The 24512-nt window shown below is 48.8% G+C and overlaps 1 protein-coding gene across 1 annotated transcript in view; it reads left to right on the forward strand.

Annotated features, from left to right (window-relative positions):
- LOC140409438 (disintegrin and metalloproteinase domain-containing protein 9-like) overlaps nucleotides 1-24512 on the forward strand; it is a 956416-nt gene that overhangs the window by 856106 nt on the left and 75798 nt on the right. The window contains exons 23-30 of the mRNA XM_072497871.1: nucleotides 9288-9415; nucleotides 10147-10279; nucleotides 12160-12299; nucleotides 16778-16910; nucleotides 17695-17834; nucleotides 18566-18698; nucleotides 19490-19629; nucleotides 20361-20493. Coding sequence (XP_072353972.1) covers nucleotides 9288-9415; nucleotides 10147-10279; nucleotides 12160-12299; nucleotides 16778-16910; nucleotides 17695-17834; nucleotides 18566-18698; nucleotides 19490-19629; nucleotides 20361-20493 — 1080 coding nt within the window. The remainder of the gene's footprint in view (nucleotides 1-9287; nucleotides 9416-10146; nucleotides 10280-12159; nucleotides 12300-16777; nucleotides 16911-17694; nucleotides 17835-18565; nucleotides 18699-19489; nucleotides 19630-20360; nucleotides 20494-24512) is intronic.

Raw genomic sequence — 24512 nt, forward strand, 5'->3', positions numbered from 1 at the left:
TGCCAAACACCGCTGTGCTAAAAAGTCCTGTGCCAAACAGTCCTGTGCCAAACAGACTTGTGCCAAACATCCCTGTGCTAAACAACCCTTTACCAAACAGTCCTGTGCCAAACAAACCTGTGCCAAACACCCATGTTCTCTACAGTCCTGCGCCAAACAGCCCTGTGCTAAACAGCTCTGTGCCTAACAGCCCTGTGCTAAACAGTCCTGTGCTAAACAGTCCTGTGCCAAACAGCCCTTTGCCAAACAGCCCTGTGCCAAACAACCCTGACCCAAACAGCCCTGTGCTAAACAGCCCTGTTCTAAATACCCCTGTGCCAAACAGCCCTGTGCCAAACAGTCCTGTGCTAAACAGCACTGTTCTAAACCGTCCTGTGCCAAACAGCCCTGTGCCAAACAGACCTGTGCCAAACACCGCTGTGCTAAACAGTCCTGTGCCAAACTGTCCTGTGCCAAACAGACCTGTGCCAAACACCGCTGTGCTAAAGAGTCCTGTGACAAACAGTCCTGTGCCGAACAGATTGTGCCGAACAGCCCTGTGCCAAACAGCCCTGTGCTAAACAGCACTGTTCTAAACAGCCCTGTGCCAAACAGCCCTGTGCCAAACACCGCTGTGCTAAACAGTCCTGTGCCAAACTGTCCTGTGCCAAACAGACCTGTGCCAAACACCGCTGTGCTAAAGAGTCCTGTGACAAACAGCCCTGTGCCAAACAGACCTGTGCCAAACAGATTGTGCCAAACAGCCCTGTGCCAAACAGCCCTGTGCCAAACAGCCCTGTGCCAAACAGCCCTGTGCCAAACAGTCCTGTGCCAAACAGTCCTGTGCCAAACAGTCCTGTGCCAAACAGCCCTGTGCCAAACAGTGTTGTGCGAAACAGTCCTGTGCTAAACAGCACTGTTCTAAACCGTCCTGTGCCAAACAGCCCTGTGCCAAACAGACCTGTGCCAAGCACCGCTGTGCTAAACAGTCCTGTGCCAAACTGTCCTGTGCCAAACAGACCTGTGCCAAACACCGCTGTGCTAAAGAGTCCTGTGACAAACAGTCCTGTGCCGAACAGATTGTGCCAAACAGCCCTGTGCCAAACAGTCCTGTGCCAAACACCCCTGTGCCAAACACCCCTGTGCCAAACAGCCCTGTGCCAAACAGCCCTGTGCCAAACACCCCTGTGCCAAACAGTCCTGTGCCAAACAGTCCTGTGCCAATCAGTCCTGTGCCAAACAGTCCTGTGCCAAACAGTCCTGTGCCAAACAGTCCTGTGCCAAACATTCCTGTGCCAAATATAGCTGTGCCAAACAGCCCTGTGCTAAACAGCTCTGTGCCTAACAGCCCTGTGCTAAACAGCCCTGTGCTAAACAGTCCTGTGCTAAACAGTCCTGTGCCAAACAGCCCCTGCCAAACAACCCTGTGCCAAACAGCCCTGTGCCAAACAGCCCTGTGCCAAACTGCCCTGTGCCAAACTGCCCTGTGCCAAACAGCGCTGTGCCAAACAGCACGGTGCCAAACTGCCCTGTGCCAAACTGCCCTGTGCCAAACTGCCCTGTGCCAAACTGCCCTGTGCTAAACTGCCCTGTGCCAAACTGCCCTGTGCCAAACTGCCCTGTGCTAAACTGCCCTGTGCTAAACTGCCCTGTGCTAAACTGCCCTGTGCCAAACTGCCCTGTGCCAAACTGCCCTGTGCCAAACTGCCCTGTGCCAAACAGCCCTGTGCCAATCAGCACGGTACCAAACAGCCCTGTGCCAGACAGCCCTGTGCCAGACAGTTCTGTGCTAAACAGCCCTGTGCCAAACAGCCCTGTGCTAAACAGCCCTGTGCTAAACAGCCCTGTGCCAAACAACCCTGACCAAAACAGCCCTGTGCTAAACAGCCCTGTGCTAAACAGCCCTGTGCCAGACAGCCCTGTGCCAGACAGCCCTGTGCCAGACAGCCCTGTGCCAAACAGCCCTGCGCCAAACAGCCCTGTGCTAAACAGCCCTGTGCTAAACAGCCCTGTGCTAAACAGCCCTGTGCCAGACAGCCCTGTGCCAGACAGCCCTGTGCCAGACAGCCCTGTGCCAAACAGCCCTGCGCCAAACAGCCCTGTGCTAAACAGCTCTGTGCTAATCAGCCCAGTGCCAAACAGCCCGTGCCAAACAGTCCTGTGCCAAACAGCCCTGTGCTAAACAGCCCGTGCCAAACAGCCCGTGCCAAACAGCCCGTGCCAAACAGCCCTGTGCCAAACAGTCCTGTGCCAAACAGCCCTGTGCTAAACAGCCCTGTGCTAAACAGCTCTGTGCCAAACAACCCTGACCAAAACAGCACTGTGCTAAACAGCCCTATGCCAAACAGCTCTGTGCTAAACAACCCTGTGCCAAACAGCACTGTACCAAGCAGCCCTGTACCAAGCAGCCCTGTGCCAAACTGCCCTGTGCCAAACTGCCCTGTGCCAAACTGCCCTGTGCCAAACTGCCCTGTACCAAGCAGCCCGGTGCCAAACTGCCCTGTGCCAAACTGCCCTGTGCCAAACTGCCCTGTGCCAAACTGCCCTGTGCCAATCAGCCCTGTGCTAATCAGCCCTGTGCCAAACAACCCTGTGCCAAACCGCACTGTGCCAAACAGCACTGTGCTAAATAGCCCTATGCCAAACAGCCCTGTGCTAAACAGCCCTGTGCTAAACAGCTCTGTGCCAAACAACCCTGACCAAAACAGCCCTGTGCTAAACAGCCCTGTGCCAGACAGCCCTGTGCCAGACAGCCCTGTGCCAAACAGCCCTGTGCCAGACAGCCCTGTGCCAAACAGCCCTGTGCTAAACAGCCCTGTGCCAAACAGTCCTGTGCCAAACAGCCCTGTGCTAAACAGCCCTGTGCTAAACAGCCCGTGCCAAACAACCCTGACCAAAACAGCCCTGTGATAAACAGCCCTGTGCCAGACAGCCCTGTGCCAGACAGCCCTGTGCCAGACAGTTCTGTGCTAAACAGCCCTGTGCCAAACAGCCCTGTGCCAGACAGCCCTGTGCCAGACAGCCCTGTGCCAGACAGCCCTGTGCCAAACAGCCCTGTGCTAAACAGCCCTGTGCCAAACAGTCCTGTGCCAAACAGCCCTGTGCTAAACAGCCCTGTGCTAAACAGCCCGTGCCAAACAACCCTGACCAAAACAGCCCTGTGATAAACAGCCCTGTGCCAGACAGCCCTGTGCCAGACAGCCCTGTGCCAGACAGTTCTGTGCTAAACAGCCCTGTGCCAAACAGCCCTGTGCTAAACAGCCCAGTGCCAAACAGCCCAGTGCTAAACAGCCCAGTGCTAAACAGCCCTGTGCCAAACAGCCCGTGCCAAACAGCCCTGTGCCAAACAGTCCTGTGCCAAACAGTCCTGTGCCAAACAGCCCTGTGCCAAACAGCCCTGTGCTAAACAGCCCTGTGCTAAACAGCTCTGTGCCAAACAACCCTGACCAAAACAGCACTGTGCTAAACAGCCCTATGCCAAACAGCTCTGTGCTAAACAACCCTGTGCCAAACAGCACTGTACCAAGCAGCCCTGTGCCAAACTGCCCTGTGCCAAACTGCCCTGTGCCAAACTGCCCTGTGCCAAACTGCCCTGTGCTAAACAGCCCTGTGCTAATCAGCCCTGTGCTAATCAGCCCTGTGCCAAACAACCCTGTGCCAAACCGCACTGTGCCAAACTGCACTGTGCTAAATAGCCCTATGCCAAACAGCCCTGTGCTAAACAGCTCTGTGCCAAACAACCCTGACCAAAACAGCCCTGTGCTAAACAGCCCTGTGCCAGACAGCCCTGTGCCAGACAGCCCTGTGCCAGACAGCCCTGTGCCAGACAGCCCTGTGCCAGACAGCCCTGTGCCAGACAGCCCTGTGCCAAACAGCCCTGTGCCAAACAGCCCTGTGCTAAACAGCCCTGTGCTAAACAGCCCTGTGCCAAACAGCCCGTGCCAAACAGCCCGTGCCAAACAGCCCTGTGCCAAACAGTCCTGTGCCAAACAGCCCTGTGCTAAACAGCCCTGTGCTAAACAGCCCTGTGCCAAACAACCCTGACCAAAACAGCCCTGTGCTAAACAGCCCTGTGCTAAACAGCCCTGTGCCAGACAGCTCTGTGCTAAACAGCCCTGTGCCAAACAGCCCTGTGCCAAACAGCCCTGTGCCAAACAGCCCGTGCCAAACAGCCCGTGCCAAACAGCCCTGTGCCAAACAGCCCTGCGCCAAACAGCCCTGCGCCAAACAGCCTGCGCTAAACAGCCCTGGGCCAAACGGCCCTGTGCCAGACAGCCCTGCGCTAAACAGCCCTGCGCCAAACAGCCCTGCGCCAAACAGCCCTGTGCCAAACAGCCCTGTGCCAAACAGCCCTGTGCCAAACAGCCCTGTGCCAAACAGCCCTGTGCCAAATAGCCCTGTGCCAAACAGCCCTGTGCCAAACAGCCCTGCGCCAAACAGCCCTGCGCCAAACAGCCCTGTGCCAAACAGCCCTGTGCCAAACAGCCCTGTGCCAAACTGCCCTGTGCCAAACTGCCCTGTGCCAAACTGCCCTGTGCCAAACTGCCCTGTGCCAAACTGCCCTGTGCCAAACTGCCCTGTGCTAAACAGCCCTGTGTTAATCAGCCCTGTGCTAATCAGCCCTGTGCCAAACAACCCTGTGCCAAACCGCACTGTGTCAAACAGCACTGTGCTAAATAGCCCTATGCCAAACAGCCCTGTGCTAAACAGCCCTGTGCTTAACAGCTCTGTGCCAAACAACCCTGACCAAAACAGCACTGTGCTAAACAGCCCTATGCCAAACAGCTCTGTGCTAAACAACCCTGTGCCAAACAGCACTGTACCAAGCAGCCCTGTGCCAAACTGCCCTGTGCCAAACTGCCCTGTGCCAAACTGCCCTGAGCCAAACAACCCTGTGCCAAACAACCCTGTGCCAAACAACCCTGTGCCAAACAGCCCTGAGCCAAACAGCCCTGTGCCAGACAGCCCTGTGCCAGACAGCCCTGTGCCAGACAGCCCTGTGCTGAACAGCCCTGTGCCAAACAGCCCTGTGCCAAACAGCCCTGTGCCAAACAACCCTGTGCCAAACAGCACTGTGCCAAACAGCACTGTGCTAAACAGCACGGTGCTAAATAGCCCTGTACCAAACAGCCCTGAGCCAAACAGCCCTGAGCCAAACAGCCCTGAGCCAAACAGCCCTGAGCCAAACAGCCCTGAGCCAAACAGCCCTGAGCCAAACAGCCCTGAGCCAAACAGCCCTGAGCCAAACAACCCTGTGCCAAACAACCCTGTGCCAAACAACCCTGTGCCAAACAGCCCTGTGCCAAACAGCCCTGTGCCAGACAGCCCTGTGCCAGACAGCTCTGTGCTGAACAGCCCTGTGCCAAACAGCCCTGTGCCTAACAGCCCTGTGCCAAACAGGCCTGCGCCAAACAGGCCTGCGCCAAACAGGCCTGCGCCAAACAGGCCTGCGCCAAACAGCCCTGCGCCAAACAGCCCTGTGCCAAACAGCCCTGTTGTCACACAGTGGTTGTCCCAGCACCATCAAACCTATGCTTCTCAGACATCAAGGCGAACCGTTTGCAGATCCACTGGGATAATGGATCCCCGGCTGTGGACCTCTACAAACTCAGCTGGGTTCCATTTGGGGGAACGGACAAAAAAGAGGTGATGAAATCCATGCTTTCTGCTTCTGGGTAGCTCCAGCTGATTTTTAAATTTGCCTTGCAACATGCGAGTGTGAAGCAAAACCGCTGTCAGACAGATCTCTCTGTATGAAAATGTTCCTCCTTTCCAGCAACGATGTTTCAATGCATCCTTGTCATCCTTTCCACACTTGCTAATGAGTTGCATTCTCTGCTGGTCGTGGGGGCATGATCGCATTGAAAACGGCAGGTATTTTCCATTCCCAACAGGGACAGGCAAAGTGACGGGCAGGACTGGAAAATTTGGAGATCTGCCAAAGCTCAATTGGGTGGGATGAGCTCTTTAAACCATAACCTGCAAAAACATAAGCACATTCTTTCCGAATGGCATTACTGTACTACACCGTGATCAGAAAGCTGCTTTCCGCATGGACCATATGCTCCTTAGGATTAAGATGTTCGCCTCAGTTGACCCACTCAAAGAAGAGCATTGCGGCCCACCATCGTGGGCCAGATCTTGAATAACGATGAGTCCGAATACAGGAGGGAGATAGAGAACCTAGTGTAGTGGTGTAGCAACAACAATCTTTCCCTCAATGCCAGCAAAACTAAAGAGCTAGTCATTGACTTCAGGAAGCAAAGTACTGTACACACCACTGTCAGCATCAACGGAGCCGAGGAGGAGATGGTTAGCAGTTTCAAATTCCTAGGGGTGCACATCTCCAAAAATCTGTCCTGGTCTACCCACGTCGACGCTACCACCAAGAAAGCACAACAGCACCTATACTTTCTCAGGAAACTAAGGAAATTCGGTATGTCCACATTGACTCTTACCAACTTATTACAGATGCACCACAGAAAGCATCCTATCAGGCTGCATCACAGCCTGGTATGGCAACTGCTCGGCCCAGGACCGCATGAAACTTCAGAGAGTCTTGAACACCGCCCAGTCCATTACACGTACCTGCGTCCCATCCATTGTCTCCATCTACACCTCCCGCTGCCTGGGGAAAGCGGGCAGCATAATCAAAGATCCCTCCCACCCGACTCACTCACTCTTCCAACTTCTTCCATCAGGCAGGAGATACAGAAGTCTGAGAACACGGACGAACAGACTCAAAAACAGCTTCTTCCCCACTGTCACCAGACCCCTAAATGACCCTCTTATGGACTGATTTCATTAACACTACACCCTGTATGCTTCATCCGATGCCAGTGCCTTTGTAGTTACATTGTACATGTTGTGTTGCCCTATTATGTATTTTCTTTTATTCCCTTTTCTTCTCATGTACTTAATGATCTGTTGAGCTGCTCGCAGAAAAATATTTTTCACTGTACCTCGGTACAGGTGACAATAAACAAATCCAATCCAATCCAATTGGCGCAAAGAACAAAACAGTCCAAATTAGTTTATTCCTTCAATTTAATTTTCTGCAGAAATACTCCACATGACCACTAGGGAATGCCACTGGGAAAGGCGGCTGCAGCCAAGGGCTGGTAAAGGATTTTAAGGTCATTGTGGCCCCTGAGTGATATCAAATTTAAACATCCCCATTTAATTAAGGGAATCAGTTTTCAGAAAACAAATTGGTTTCATGCACTGAACCTATCTTGACCTTCGCTTTATGCCTATTCTTCCAGATGATTATAAATGGTTATGAGACCAGCCAGGTTTTAGATAACCTGAATCCTGACACCGTATATGATGTTTCCCTTACTGCCATCTACCCAGACAAGACGGAAAGTGACGACGTCTTAGCCTCCCAGCGTACATGTAAGTCTCCATTAGCCTTTTCTACACCCTTACCAATTATCTTCAAATATTGAAAAGAGGACAAAGTGACATAATGTTGCTAACTTTTGCCTTAGTTTAATTGCTCTGTTTTATCACCTTTGCTCTTCAGTGGCCAGGTATCTTTCTAATACCGCCACCTGGTTCAAGTCCGAGTAATGATCAATAATCCAATACACCGCTTAGTAAGATTTAAATCAAAGCACATTTATTGTACACAGTAATCACTACTCATGTATAAATTCTACGTCTAAGCTACTTCTACTGCTAACAGGCCAATACTTAACTCGGAACTGGCCCACCCGGTCAGGGAAACGAATGGCCTTTCGTTCGGGTTCTGAGCCTGCGGGATTCGAAGTTGGTACAGATTGGTAGCTAGGAGCGCCTATCTCGTAGCGAGCATTGAAGTAAGACTTACTGGATATCAGTGGCGGCTGGACCGGTCACTGTCAAGGGTTGGTTCGCGTTGCTGAGTGATCCGGTCAAGAAGAACGATTTGAACTTGGGCTTGATTCTTATAGTCCCCAGGGGCTTCCCGCCTTTCGGGGCGGACCCTGTACCTGGTTCCAAGTGATTGGACTTTGTCCCAATCATTTGGTTCGATTTTCTCCAATGCTGGAGCGATTCCTTGATCGATGGGTGGTCTTGAGGGGGTCATTCACCTCCCTTTGTGTAGGCTTCTGCTGGCACCGACGAGTCTGGATTGGCTTGGTGTGTATAAATATTGCTTATTGTTCCCGGGGATTGCTCATTAATATGCAGGTGGCTGGTGTTTTGTTATACTGGTGGTTACTGGTATCGATCTTGTCTGGCCTTCCCAGAGGTGAATACACAGTCAACTTGCAGCTGCTCATTTTTGTCCTGTTGGCTGATTTTCCCATCAGCCTTTGCCGTTCGCCATTTTGAATCGGGAGTTTGCCATTTTATGTGGCTACAATGGAAAGCAAATGCTGCATATTGTGATGTGCAGCAGATCACAATGTCCTTCAGGATGGGCTGTGGGATTAGTATGCTCCCCTGGGTTCTCTGCTTCTGCTGCAGCAAAGTGTATGAGGGAAAGCTGAGGGACTTGAGGCTGTTTTCGTTAGAAAGAAGAAGGTGAAGAGGTGACCTAATTGAGGCATACAAGATGATCAGAGGATTAGATAGGGTGGACAGTGAGAGCCTTTTCTTTATACATTTACAGTATCCAATTCATTTTTTCCAATTAAGGGGCAATTTAGCGTGTTCAAGTCACCTACCTTGCCCATCTTTGTGTTGTGAGGGTGAAACCCACGCAAACACGGGGAGAATGTGCAAACTCCACACGGAGACTGACCCAGAGCCAGGCTCGAACCTGGGACCTCGGCGCCGTGAGACTGCTGTGCTACCACTGCGCCACCGTGCTGCCCTTGTGAGAGCCTTTTTCTTCGGATGGTGATGGTTAGCACGAGGGGACATAGCTTTAAATTGAGAAGAGACAGATATATGACAGATGTCAGAGGTAGGTTCTTTACTCAGAGAGTAGTAAGTGCGTGGAATTCCCTGCCAGCAACAGTAGTGGACTCGCCAACATTAAGGGCGTTTAATTGGTCATTGGATAAACAGATGGATGATCAGGGAATAGTGTAGCTGGGCTTTAGAGTGGTTTCACAGGTCGGCGCAACACCGAGGGCCGAAGAGCCTGGACTGCGCTGTAATGTTCTATGTTCTATGTTCTTAAGTGCCTCGGGAGATTTTACTGCATTAAACGCACTATATAAATGCAAGTTGTTGGCAAACAGTGCTATTATCTCAAATCTTTGCTCATATGGCCTCCCTTCCCTCACCATTTCTACTCTGTCAGATTCTGTTACATTTCTGCTCCATGTGCACATTTATGGTCTCATTCTTGTCACACACTGATTTCCCAGGACCATCAAACCTACGCTTCTCGAACATCAGGGCGGACCGTATGCGGGTCCACTGGGATCATGGATCGCCGGATGTGGCCCTCTACAAACTCAGCTGGGTTCCATCTGGGGGAACGGACAAAAAAGAGGTGATGAAATCCATGCTTTCTGCTTCTGGGTAGCTCCAGCTGATTTTTAAATTTGCCTTGCAACATGCGAGTGTGAAGCAAAACCGCTTTCAGACAGATCTCTCTGTATGAAAATGTTCCTCCTTTCCAGCAAAGACGTTTCATTGAATCCTTGTCATCCTTTCCACACTTGCTAATGAGTTGCATTCTCTGCTGGTCGTGGGGGCATGATCACATAGAAAACGGCAGGAATTTTCCATTCCCAACAGGGACAGGCAAAGTGACGGGCAGGACTGGAAAATTTGGAGATCTGCCAAAACTCAATTGGGTGGGATGAGCTCTTTAAACCATAACCTGCAAAAACATAAGCACATTCTTTCCGAATGGCATTACTGTACTACACCGTGATCAGAAAGCTGCTTTCCGCATGGACCATATGCTCCTTAGTATTAAGATGTTGGGCGCAGTTGACCCACTCAAAGAAGAGCATTGGCGCAATGACCAAAACAGTCCAAATTAGTTTATTCCTTCAATTTAATTTTCTGCAGAAATACTCCACATGACCACTAGGGAATGCCACTGGGAAAGGTGGCTGCAGCCAAGGGCTGGTAAAGGATTTTAAGGTCATTGTGGCCCCTGAGTGATATCAAATTCAAACATCCCCATTTAATTAAGGGAATCAGTTTTCAGAAAACAAATTGGTTTCATGCACTGAACCTATCTTGACCTTCGCTTTATGCCTATTCTTCCAGATGATTATAAATGGGAATGAGACCAACCAGCTTTTAGATAACCTGAATCCTGACACCTTATATGATGTTTCCCTTACTGCCATCTACCCAGACAAGACGGAAAGTGATGACGTCTCAGCCTCCGAGCGTACATGTAAGTCTCCATTTGCCTTTTCTACACCCTTACCAATTATCTTCAAATATTGAAAAGAGGACAAAGTGACATAATGTTGCTAACTTTTGCCTTAGTTTAATTGCTCTGTTTTATCACCTTTGCTCTTCAGTCGCCAGGTATCTTTCTCATACCGCCACGTGGTTCAAGTCCGAGTAATGATCAATAATCCAATACACCGCTCAGTAAGATTTAAATCAAAGCACATTTATTATACACAGTAATCACTACTCATGCATAAATTCTACGTCTAAGCTACTGCTACTGCTAACAGGCCAATACTTAACTCGGAACTGGCCCACCAGGTCAGGGAAACGAATGGCCTTTTGTTCGGGTTCTGAGCCTGCGGGATTCGAAGTTGGTACAGATTGGTAGCTAGGAGCGCCTATCTCGTAGCGAGCATTGAAGTAAGACTTACTGGATATCAGCGGTGGCTGGACCGGTCACTGTCAAAGGTTGGTTCGCGTTGCTGAGTGATCCGGTCAAAAAGAACGATTTGAACTTGGGCTTGATTCTTATAGTCCCCAGGGGCTTCCCGCCTTTCGGGGCGGACCCTGTACCTGGTTCCAAGTCACTTGGTTCGATTTTCGCCAATGCTGGAGCGATTCCTTGATCGATGGGCGGTCTTGAGGTGATCGTTCACCTCCCTTTGTGTAGGCTTCTGCTGGCGCCGATGAGTCTGGGTTGGCTTGGTGTGTATAAATGTTGCTTATTGTTCCCGGGGATTGCTCATTAATATGCAGATGTCTGGTGTTTTGTTATACTGGTGGTTACTGGTATCGATCTTGTCTGGCCTTCCCAGAGGTGACTACACAGTCAACCTGCAGCTGCTCATTTTTGTCCTGTTGGCTTATTTTCCCATCAGCCTTTGCCGTTCGCCATTTTGAATCGGGAGTTTGCCATTTTAAGTGGCTACAATGGAAAGCACATGCTGCATATTGTGATGTGCAGCAGATCATAATGTCCTTCAGGATGGGCTGTGGGATTAGTATGTTCCCCTGGGTTCTCTGCTTCTGCTGCAGCAAAGTGTATGAGGGAAGGCTGAGGGACTTGAGGCTGTTTTTGTTAGAGAGAAGAAGGTTAAGAGGTGACTTAATTGAGGCATACAAGATGATCAGAGGATTAGATAGGGTGGACAGTGAGAGCCTTTTTCTGAATAAATGTACAGTATCCAATTCATTTATTCCAATTAAGGGCAATTTACCATGTTCAATTCACCTACCTTGCCCATCTTTGGGTTGTGGGGGTGAAACCCACGCAAACACGGGGAGAATGTGCAAACTCCACATGGAGAGTGACCCAGAGCCAGGATCGAACCCGAGACCTCGGCGCCGTGAGACTGCAGTGCTACCACTACGCCACCGTGCTGCCCTTGTGAGAGCCTTTCTCTTTGGATGGTGATGGTTAGCACGAGGGGACATAGCTTTAAATTGAGAAGAGATAGATATATGACAGATGTCAGAGGTAGGTTCTTTACTCAGAGAGTAGTCAGCGCGTGGAATTCCCTGCCTGCAACAGTAGTGGACTCGCCAACATTAAGGGCGTTTAATTGGTCATTGGTTAAACAGATGGATGATAAGGGAATAGTGTAGCTGGGCTTTAGAGTGGTTTCACAGGTCGGCGCAACACCGAGGGCGGAAGGGCCTGGACTGCGCTGTAATGTTCAATGTTCTATTTTCTTAAGTACCTCGGGAGATTTTAATGCATTAAAGGCACTATATAAATGCAAGTTATTGGCGAACAGTGCTAATATCTCAAATCTTTACTCACATGGCCTCCCTTCCCTCGCCATTTCTACTCTGTCAGATTCTGTTACATTTCTGCTCCATGTGCACATTTAAGGTCTCATTCTTCTCACACAGTGATTGTCCCAGCACCATCAAACCTACGCTTCTCGAACGTCAGTACGGACCGTATGCGGGTCCACTGGGATCATGGATCGCCGGATGTGGCCCTCTACAAACTCACCTGGGTTCCATCTGGGGGAACGGACAAAAAAGAGGTGATGAAATCCATGCTTTCTGCTTCTGGGTAGCTCCAGCTGATTTTTAAATTTGCCTTGCAACATGCGAGTGTGAAGCAAAACCGCTGTCAGACAGATCTCTCTGTATGAAAATGTTCCTCCTTTCCAGCAAAGATGTTTCATTGCATCCTTGTCATCCTTTCCACACTTGCGAATGAGTTGCATTCTCTGCTGGTCGTGGGGGCATGATCGCATTGAAAACGGCAGGTATTTTCCATTCCCAACAGGGACAGGCAAAGTGACGGGCAGGACTGGAAAATTTGGAGATCTGCCAAAACTCAATTGGGTGCGATGAGCTCTTTAAACCATAACCTGCAAAAACATAAGCACATTCTTTCCGAATGGCATTACTGTACTACACCGTGATCAGAAAGCTGCTTTCTGCATGGACCATATGCTCCTTAGTATTAAGATGTTGGGCTCAGTTGACCTACTCAAAGAAGAGCATTGGCGCAATGAACAAAACAGTCCAAATTAGTTTATTCCTTCAATTTAATTTTCTGCAGAAATACTCCACATGACCACTGGGGAATGCCACTGGGAAAGGCGGCTGCAGCCAAGGGCTGGTAAAGGATTTTAAGGTCATTGTGGCCCCTGAGTGATATCAAATTCAAACTCCCCATTTAATTATAGTGATAGGGGACTCAATTGTAAGGGCAATAGACAGGCGTTTCTGCGGACGAAATCGAGACTCCAGGATGGTATGTTGCCTCCCTGGTGCAAGGGTCAAGGATGTCTCTGAGCGGCTGCAGGACATTCTGGGGGGGGAGGGTGAACAGCCAGCTGTCGTGGTGCACGGAGGCACCAACGATATAGGTAAAAAACGGGACGAGGTCCTACAAGCTGAATTTAGGGAGCTAGGAGTTAAACTAAAAAGTAGGACCTCAAAGGTAGTAATCTCAGGATTGCTACCAGTGCCACGAGCTAGTCAGAGTAGGAATGTCAGGATAGAGAGGATGAATACGTGGCTCGAGAGATGGTGCAAGAGGGAGGGATTCAAATTCCTGGGCCATTGGAACCGATTCTGGGGGAGGTGGGACCAGTACAAACCGGACGGTCTGCACCAGGGCAGGACTGGAACCGATGTCCTAGAGCTGCAGTTTGCTAGAGCTGTTGGGGAGAGTTTAAACTAATGTGGCAGGGGGATGGGAACCCATGCAGGAAGTTGGAAGGTAGTAAAACAGGGACAGAAATAAAAGGCAGTAAGGGGGAAAGTGTAAGGCAGAGAAGCCATAGTCAAAAATCAAAAAGGGCGACAGTACAAGGTACAGTGACTGAGGGGAGCTCAGTGAATAGGACCAGGAATACTAAAAGAAATAAAACGGGAAGTGAAAACATTAATGGTAAGCGATACGGCAGGTTGTTACAGGAAGATGTGGGTTCGACGACAAGGAAAATTAGGAGAAAGGTTGAGAGGAAATATAACTTAGGAGAGGTTACTGATCGAGGTGTTAAGATTAAGAACAGAGGTAAAAAAGCCATCATAAGTGTACTTTACCTGAATGCTCGTAGTATTCGGAATAAGGTAAATGAGTTGATGGCGCAAATCATCGTGAATGACTATGATTTAGTGGCCATTACTGAAACATGGTTAAAGGACGGTCACGACTGGGAGTTAAATATCCGAGGGTATCAAACTTTTCGGAAGGACAGAGTGGATGGTAAGGGAGGTGGTGTAGCTCTGTTATTTAAGGATGACATCCGGGCAACAGTAAGGGATGACATCGGTGCTATGGAGAATAAGGTTGAATCCATTTGGGTGGAAATCAGGAATAGTAAGGCGAAAAAGTCACTAATAGGAGTAATGTATAGGCCACCAAATAGTAACATTATGGTGGGGCAGGCAATAAACAAAGAAATAACAGATGCATGTAGAAATGGTACAGCAGTTATCATGGGGGATTTTAATCTACATGTTGATTGGTTTAACCAGGTCGGTCAAGGCAGCCTTGAGGAGGAGTTTATAGAATGTATATGCGATAGTTTCCTCGAACAGTATGTAATGGAACCTATGAGGGAACAAGCGGTCCTAGATCTGGTCCTGTGTAATGAGACAGGATTGATTCAGGATCTCATAGTTAGGGATCCTCTCGGAAGGAGCGATCACAATATGGTGGAAATTAAAATACAGATGGAGGGTGAGAAGGTAAAATCAAGCACAAGTGTTTTGTGCTTAAACAAAGGAGATTACAATGGGATGAGAGAAGAACTAGCTAAGGTAGACTGGGAGCAAAGACTTTATGGTGAAACAGTTGAGGAACAGTGGAGAACCTTCCAAGTGATTTTTCACAGTGCCCAGCAAAGGTTTATACCAACAAAAAGGAAGGACGGTAAAAAGAGGGAAAATCGACCGTGGATATCTAAGGAAATAAGGGAGAGTATCAAATTGAAGGAAAAAACATACAAAGTAGCAAAGATCAGTGGGAGACTAGAGGACTGGGAAATCTTTAGGGGGCAACAGAAAGCTACTAAAAAAGCTATAAAGAAGAGTAAGATAGATTATGAGAGTAAACTTGCTCAGAATATAAAAACAGATAGTAAAAGTTTCTACAAATACATAAAACAAAAAAGAGTGGCTAAGGTAAATATTGGTCCTTTAGAGGATGAGAAGGGAGATTTAATAATGGGAGATGAGGAAATGGCTGAGGAACTGAACAGGTTTTTTGGGTCGGTCTTCACAGTGGAAGACACAAATAACATGCCAGTGACTGATGGAAATGAGGCTATGACAGGTGAGGACCTTGAGAGGATTGAAATCACCAAGGAGGTAGTGATGGGCAAGCTAATGGGGCTAAAGGTAGACAAGTCTCCTGGCCCTGATGGAATGCATCCCAGAGTGATAAAAGAGATGGCTAGGGAAATTGCAAATGCACTAGTGATAATTTACCAAAATTCACTAGACTCTGGGGTGGTCCCGGCGGATTGGAAATTAGCAAACGTGACACCACTGTTTAAAAAAGGAGGTAGGCAGAAAGTGGGTAATTATAGGCCAGTGAGCTTAACTTCGGTAGTAGGGAATATGCTGGAATCTATCATCAAGGAAGAAATAGCGAGGCATCTGGATGGAAATTGTCCCATTGGACAGACGCAGCATGGGTTCATAAAGGGCAGGTCGTGCCTAACTAATTTAGTGGAATTTTTTGATTAATTAACAGTGCGGTAGATAACGGGGAGCCAATAGATGTGGTATATCTGGATTTCCAGAAAGCCTTTGACAAGGTGCCACACAAAAGGTTGTTGCATAATATAAAGATGCATGGCATTAAGGGGAAAGTAGGAGCATGGATAGAGGATTGGTTAATTAATAGAAAGCAAAGAGTGGGGATTAATGGGTGTTTCTCTGGTTGGCAATCAGTAGCTAGTGGTGTCCCTCAGGGATCAGTATTGGGCCCACAACTGTTCACAATTTACATAGATGATTTGGAGTTGGGGACCAAGGGCAATGTGTCCAAGTTTGCAGACGACACTAAGATAAGTGGTAAAGCAAAAAGTGCAGAGGATACTGGAAGTCTGCAGAGGGATTTGGATAGGCTAAGTGAATGGGCTAGGGTCTGGCAGATGGAATACAATGTTGACAAATGTGAGGTTATCCATTTTGGTAAGAATAACGGCAAAAGGAATTATTATTTAAATGATAAAATATTAAAACATGCTGCTGTGCAGAGAGACCTGGGTGTGCTCGTGCATGAGTCGCAGGAGCAACAGGTGATTAAGAAGGCAAATGGAATTTTGTCCTTCAGTGCTAGAGGGATGGAGTTTAAGACTAGGGAGGTTATGCTGCAATTGTATAAGGTGTTAGTGAGGCCACACCTGGAGTATTGTGTTCAGTTTTGGTCTCCTTACTTGAGAAAGGACATACTGGCGCTGGAGGGTGTGCAGAGGAGATTCACTAGGTTAATCCCAGAGCTGAAGGGGTTGGATTACGAGGAGAGGTTGAGTAGACTGGGACTGTACTCGTTGGAATTTAGAAGGATGAGGGGGGATCTTATAGAAACATGTAAGATTATGAAAGGAATGGATAGGATAGATGCGGGCAGGTTGTTTCCACTGGCGGGTGAAAGCAGAACTAGGGGGCATAGCCTCAAAATAAGGGGAAGTAGATTTCGGACTGAGTTTAGGAGGAACTTCTTCGCCCAAAGGGTTGTGAATCTATGGAATTCCTTGCCCAGTGAAGCAGTAGAGGCTCCTTCATTAAATGTTTTAAAGATAAAGATAGATAGTTTTTTGAAGAATAAAGGGATTAATGGTTATGGTGTTCGGGCCGGAAAGTGGAGCTGAGTCCACAAAAGATCAGCCATGATCTCATTGAATGGCGGAGCAGGCTCGAGGGGCCAGATGGCCTACTCCTGATCCTAGTTCTTATGTTCTTATGTAATTAAGGGAATCAGTTTTCAGAAAACAAATTGGTTTCATGCACAGAACCTATCTTGACCTTCACTTTATGCCTATTCTTCCAGATGATTATAAATGGGAAAGAGACCAGCCAGGTTTTAGATAACCTGAATCCTGACACCGTATATGATGTTTCCCTTACTGCCATCTACCCAGACAATACGGAAAGTGACGACGTCTTAGCCTCCCAGCGTACATGTAAGTCTCCATTAGTCTTTTCTACCCCCTTACCAATTATCTTCAAATATTGAAAAGAGGACAAAGTGACATGGAAGCACATGCTGCATATTGTGATGTGCAGCAGATCATAATGTCCTTCAGGATGGGCTGTGGGATTACTTTGTCCCCTGGGTTCTCTGCTTCTGCTGTAGAAAAGTGTATGAGGGAAAGCTGAGGGACTTGAGGCTGTTTTCATTAGAGAGAAGAAGGTTAAGAGATGACTTAATTGAGGCATACAAGATGATCAGAGTATTAGATAGGCTGGACAGTGAGAGCCTTTTTCCTCGGATGGTGATATCTAGCATGAGGGGACATAGCTTTAAATTGAGGGGAGATAGATATAGGACAGATGTCAGAGGTAGGTTCTTTTCTCAGAGAGTAGTAAGGGCGTGGAATGCCCTACCTTCAACAGTAATGAACTCGCCACCATTAAGGGTATTTAAATGGTCATTGGATAGACATATGGACAATAAGGGAATACTGTAGATCGGCTTTAGAGTGGTTTCACAGGTCGGCGCAACACCGAGGGTCGAAGGGCCTGGACTGCGCTGTAATGTTCTATGTTCTATGTTCTATGTTCTTAAGTGCATTGGGAGATTTTACAGCATTAAAGGCACTATATAAATGCAAGTTATTGGCGAACAGTGCTCGTATCTCAAATCTTTGCTCATATGGCCTCCCTTCCCTCACCATTTCTACTCTGTCAGATTCTGTTACATTTCTGCTACATATGTACATTTAAGATCTCATTCTTCTCACACAGTGGATCGCCGAGCACCATCAAACCTACGCTTCTCGAACATCAGTGCGGACCGTATGCAGGTCCACTGGGATCATGGATCGCCGGATGTGGCCCTCTACAAACTCAGCTGGGCTCCATGTAGGGGAAAGGACAAAAAAGAGGTGATGAAATCCATGCGTTCTGTTTCTGGGTAGCTCCAGCTGATTTTTAAATTTGCCTTGCAACATGCGAGTGTGAAGCAAAACCGCTGTCAGACAGATCTCTCTGTATGAAAATGTTCCTCCTTTCCAGCAAAGATGTTTCATTGCATCCTTGTCATCCTTTCCACACTTGCTAATGAGTTGCATTCTCTGCTGGTCGTGGGGGCATGATCACATTGAAAACGGCAGGTATTTTCCATTCCCAACAGGGACAGGCAAAGTGACGGGCAGGACTGGAAAATTTGGAGATCGTCCAAAACTCAATTGGGTGGGATGAGCTCTTTAAACCATAACCTGCAAAAACATAAGCACATTCTTTCCGAATGGCATTACTGTACTACAACGTGATCAGAAAGCTGCTTTCCGCATGGACCATATGCTCCTTAGTATAAAGATGTTGGGCTCAGTTGACCCACTCAAAGAAGAGCATTGGCGCAATGACCAAAACAGTCCAAATTAGTTTATTCCTTCAATTTAATTTTCTGCAGAAATACTCCACATGACCACTAGGGAATGCCACTGGGAAAGGCGGCTGCAGCCAAGGGCTGGTAAAGGATTTTAAGGTAATTGTGGCCCCTGAGTGATATCAAATTCAAACACCCCCATTTAATTAAGGGAATCGGTTTTCAGGAAACAAATTGGTTTCATGCACTGAACCTATCTTGACCTTCGCTTTATGCCTATTCTTCCAGATGATTATAAATGGGAATGAGACCAGCCAGGTTTTAGATAACCTGGATCCTGACACCTTTTATGATGTTTTCCTTACTGCCATCTACCCAGACAATACGGAAAGTGACGAAGTCTCATCCTTCCAGCGTACATGTAAGTCTGTCGTACATAAAAATCTCCATTAGTCTTTTCTACCCGCTTACCAATTATCTTCAAATATTGAAAAGAGGACAAAGTGACATGGAAAGCACATGCTGCATATTGTGATGTGCAGCAGATCATAATGTCCTTCAGGATGGGCTGTGGGATTAGTATGTTCCCCTGGGTTCTCTGCTTCTGCTGCAGCAAAGTGTATGAGGGAAGGCTGAGGGACTTGAGGCTGTTTTCGTCAGAGAGAAGGTTAAGAGGTGACTTAATTGAGGCATACAAGATGATCAGAGTATTAGATAGGGTGGACAGTGAGAGCCTTTTTCCTCGGATGCTGATGACTTGCACGAGGGGACAGAGCTTTAAATTGAGGGGAGATAGACATAGGGCCGATGTCAGAGGTAGGCTCTTTACTCAGAGAGTAGTAAGGGTGTGGAATGCCCTGCCTGCAACAGTAGTGGACTCGACAACACTAAGGGCATTCAAATTGTCATTGGATAGACATATGGACGATAAGGGAATGGTGTAGATGGGCTTTAGAGTGGTTTCACAGGTCGGCGCAACATCGAGGACCGAAGGGCCTGGATTGCGCTGTAATGTTCAATGTTCTATTTTCTTAAGTGCCTCGGGACATTTTACTGCATTAAAGGCACTATATAAATGCAAGTTATTGGCGAACAGTGCTAGTATCTCAATTCTTTACTCATGGCCTCTATTCCCTCACCATTTCTACTCTGTCAGATGCTGTTACATTTCTGCTCCATGTGCACATTTAAGATCTCATTCTTCTCACACAGTGGTTGACCGAGGACCATCAAACCTACGCTTCTCGGACATCAGGGGGAACCGTTTCCAGATTAACTGGGATCATGGATCGCCGGATGTGGTCCACTACAGACTCAGCTGGGTTCCATCTGGGGGAACGGACAAAAAAGAGGTGATGAAATCCATGCGTTCTGCTTCTGGGTAGCTCCAGCTGATTTTTAAATTTGCCTTGCAACATGCGAGTGTGAAGCAAAACCGCTGTTAGACAGATCTCTCTGTATGAAAATGTTCCTCCTTTCCAGCAAAGATGTTTCCTTGAATCCTTGTCATCCTTTCCACACTTGCTAATGAGTTGCATTCTCTGCTGGTCGTGGGGGCATGATCGCATTGAAAACGGCAGGTATTTTCCATTCCCAACAGGGACAGGCAAAGTGACGGGAATGACTGGAACATTTGGAGATCTGCCAAAACTCAATTGGGTGGGATGAGCTCTTTAAACCATAACCTGCAAAAACATAAGCACATTCTTTCCGAATGGCATTACTGTACTACACCGTGATCAGAAAGCTGCTTTCCGCATGGACCATATGCTCCTTAGTATTAAGATGTTGGGCTCAGTTGACCCACTCAAAGAAGAGCATTGGCGCAATGGCCAAAACAGTCCAAATTAGTTTATTCCTTCAATTTAATTTTCTGCAGAAATACTCCACATGGCCACTAGGGAATGCCACTGGGAAAGGTGGCTGCAGCCAAGGGCTGGTAAAGGATTTTAAGGTCATTGTGGCCCCTGAGTGATATCAAATTCAAACATCCCCATTTAATTAAGGGAATCAGTTTTCAGAAAACAAATTGGTTTCATGCACTGAACCTATCTTGACCTTCGCTTTATGCCTATTCTTCCAGATGATTATAAATGGGAATGAGACCAGCCAGGTTTTAGATAACCTGGATCCTGACACCTTATATGATGTTTCCCTTACTGCCATCTACCCAGACAAGACGGAAAGTGACGAAGTCTCAGCCTCCGAGCGTACATGTAAGTCTGTAGTACATAAAAATCTCCATTGGTCTTTTCTACCCCCTTACCAATTATCTTCAAATATTGAAAAGAGGACAAAGTGACATGGAAGCACATGCTGCATATTGTGATGTGCAGCAGATCATAATGTCCTTCAGGATGGGCTGTGGGATTAGTATGTTCCCCTGGATACTCTGCTTCTGCTGCAGCAAAGTGAATCGATTGGCTTCATTGACTAGCCTGCTTGTGTCCAATATTGCTGGGCCATGCTGCACCTTCAGCCCGATAGAACTATAAAACCATAGAATTCCGACAGTGTAGAAGGAGGCCAATTGCCCCAGGGAGTCTGCACCGACCCTCTGAAAGACCACCCGATCTAGCCCCACTCCCCTGCCCAATCCTTGAGACCCCACCTAATCTGCACATCTGGGACGATTTAGCATGACCAATCCACCTAATCTGCACATCTGGGACTATTTAGCATGACCAATCCACCTAATGTGCACATCCTTGGACTGTGGGAGGAAACTTGAGGACGCAGAGGAAACCCACGCAGACACGGAGAGAACATACAAACGCCACACAGACAATCTACCAAGGCAGGAATTGAAACCAGTTCTCTGGCGCTGTGAGGCAGCAGTGATAGCCCAACCCCTGAATAATCTATGCCTCCCTCAACTTGCCTCTTCTTTTATTTAAGGAACCCACTCCCCAACCGCTTATCTATTCATTATAGAAAAATAATTGGCCTCACCCCATTTCCCCACTACCTTGGCATAACTTGTCTGTACAAAGGTAACTAACAATCAATTTGTATTTATCTACCATATTTCAACAGTCTCAAGTAACTTTACTGGATGATATCAGCAGATTGCTAATCATTTAAGTTAAACTAGTTATAATTGTTTTTTAAAAACTTTTTTTTAAATATTGCCCCTACCGTTTTGCTGAAGTCAGGTGAAAGGGGCGGAATGTGGCACAGTAACTCGCACTGGGACCGCGGCACTGAGAAGACAGAGTGGTGGTGGATGGAAAATTTTCTGACTGGAGACCAGTTACCAGCGGTGTACCAGTGCTGGGTCCTCTGCTATTTGTGATTTTTATCAATGACTTGGAGGAGGGGCTGAAGGGTGGGTCAGTAAATTTACTGATGACACCAAGATTGGTGGAGTAGTGGATGAGGTGGAGGGCTGTTGTAGGCTGCAAAGAGACATTGATAGTATGCAGAGCTGGGCCGAAAATGGCAGATGAAGTTTAACCCTGATAAGTGCGAGGTGATTCATTTTGGTAGAAAATTTTAAATGTGGATTACAGGGTCAACGGCAGGGTTCTGAGGAATGTGGAGGAACAGAGGGATCTTGGGGTTCATGTCCACAGATCTCTGAAGGTTGCCACTCAAGTGGATAGAGCTGTGAAGACGGCTTATAGTGTGTTTGATGCACGATCAATTGCACAAAGGCTAAAGTTGGGTACAACGGTGGCTTTATTACAGTCAGATGCGTGGCCTCCTGCTGCAGCTGGCGAAATGGCAGGGCACTGGAGGTCACGCATATTTATACAGTTCTCTGTGCGTGGAGCCAGCCGGCAGGAGCTACCGGCGAACCTGTAGTGCAGGTCCTACCTTACATCTCCTATTACAGTGGTTCACCACATTCACCCCCTGTTAAGAATGAGTCCGGCGGGGGTGACGTGAAACTATATACAATTAGTGCAATTATGTACAGTGGTAGGGAAAGAAAAGTCCATGTTGACGGTCCGGAGTTCGTCAAAGGTTCAGCCGGTCCGGTGCTTTGGTGCTTCGTTGGGAGCGGCGTAACGGTGGCGAAGTCGGTGCTGGCGGTGGTGGAGATGGGGCCGATGGCGGTGGTGGCGGTGCTGATGCTGGCCAGTCATCGGGGAACTCAGGGAGCATGCAGAAGTCCTCTTCATCCTCTTGTGTGGAAAAGGGGAGGGGGGGTGGTCCGGTGGGGTCAATATTGGCGGCGCGGTGGGAGGTGGGGGGGGCACATTGGTGTGGGGGGGTGGTGTTGGAGTGGAACCTGACGGTCCCAGGTCCCTGAGTGAGACAGTATCTTGGCGGCTGTCAGGGAACATATTGAGGGTTGGCGTGGAGCAGGTGAACCCTGTCCACCAAGGGGTCCGCCTTATGGAGTCGGACGTGCCCACAGAGAAGGACCTATCCTAGAGCAGCGCACCAAGTCGGGAGCGACACCCCAGATGCGGACTTCCTGGGGAAGGTAAAAACATGTTCATGGGGTGTGTTATTAGTGGCGGTGCACAGTAGTGACCTGATGGTGTGCAGAGCGTCAGGGAGGACCTCCTGCTAGCGAGAGGCTGGGAGGTTCCTGGACCGTAGGACCAGCTGGACGGCCCTCCAAACCGTCCCATTCTCCCGTTCTACTTGCCCGTTTTCCCGGGGGTTGTAGCTGGTCGTCCTGCTGGAGGTTATACCCCTGCTCAGCAGGAACTGACACAGCTCATCGCTCATGAATGAGAATCCCCTGTCACTGTGGATGGAGGCGGGGAAACCGAACAGAGCGAAGATGGTGCTGAGGGCCTTGATGACGGTGGCAGATGTCATATCGGGGCATGGGATGGCGAAGGGGAATCTGGGGTACTCATCGACCACACTGAGAATGTACGTGTTATGGTCGGTGGAGGGGAGGGGCCCTTTGAAATCCATGCTGAGGTGTTCAAAGGGGTGGGAAGCCTTCACCAGGCGTGCATGGTCTGGTCGGTAGAAGTGCGGTTTGCACTCCGCACAGACCTGGCAGTCCCTGGTGACTGTCCTTACTTCCTCGACGGAGTAGGGCAGATTGCGAGCTTTGACCAGATGGTACAATCGAGTGACCCCCCAGGTGACAAAGGCTGTCGTGTAGGGCCTGGAGTTGGTCCACTTGTGCGCTGGCACATGTACCTCGGGAGAGGGCGTCTGGGGGCTTGTTGAGTTTACCGGGGAGATACAAGATCTCATAATTATAGGTGGAGAGCTCGATTCTCCACCGCAAGATTTTATCATTTATGATCTTGCCCCGCTGTGTGTTGTTGAACATGAAGGCTACCGACCGTTGGTCCGTAAGGAGAGTGAATCTCTTACCGGCCAGGTAATACCTCCAATGCCGCACAGCTTCAACGATAGCTTGGGCCTCCTTTTCAACGGATGAGTGTCGAATTTCAGAGGCATGAAGGGTGCGGGAAAAGAATGCCACGGGTCTGCCTGCCTGGTTTAGAGTGGCGGCAAGGGCGACGTCTGAAGCATCGCTTTCTACTTGGAAAGGCAGTGACTCATCCACTGCGCACATCCCGACCTTGGCGATGTCTGCTCTGATGCGGGCGAAAGCGTGTCGTGCCTCGGCCGCGAGGGGGAATTGGGTGGACTGAATGAGTGGGCGGGCCTAGTCCGCATAGTTTGGGACCCACTGAGCGTAGTAGGAAAAGAACCCCAGGCAGCGTTTGAAGGCCTTGGGGCAGTGGGGGAGGGGAAGTTCCATGAGGGGGCGCATGGGGTCGGGCCCGAGAAATCCATTTTGGACTATATTTCATAGAATTTCATAGAATTTACAGTGCGGAAGGAGGCCATTCGGCCCATCGAGTCTGCACCGGCTCTCGGAAAGAGCACCCTACCGAAGCCCACACCTCCACCCTATCCCCATAACCCAGTAACCCCACCCAACACTAAGGACAATTTAACATGGCCAATCCACCTAACCTGCACATCTTTGGGCTGTGGGAGGAAACCGGAGCACCCGGAGGAAACCCACGCACACATGGGGAGGACGTGCAGACTCCGCACAGACAGTGACCCAAGCCGGGAATCTAACCTGGGACCCTGGAGCTGTGAAGCAATTGTGCTATCCACTATGCTACCGTATAGCCGAGAATGGCTAACTGGATCGTGCTGAACACACACTTCTCTTTGTTGTAGGTCAGGTTGAGAAGAGTGGCAGTGCGGAGGAATGTATCGAGGTTGGCATCGTGGTCCTGCTGGTCATGACCGCAGATGGTGACATTATCTCAGTACAGAAAGGTGGCCCGCA

The sequence above is a fragment of the Scyliorhinus torazame genome, chromosome 3 (genome assembly GCF_047496885.1).
Source record: "Scyliorhinus torazame isolate Kashiwa2021f chromosome 3, sScyTor2.1, whole genome shotgun sequence".
Taxonomy (NCBI): domain Eukaryota; kingdom Metazoa; phylum Chordata; class Chondrichthyes; order Carcharhiniformes; family Scyliorhinidae; genus Scyliorhinus; species Scyliorhinus torazame.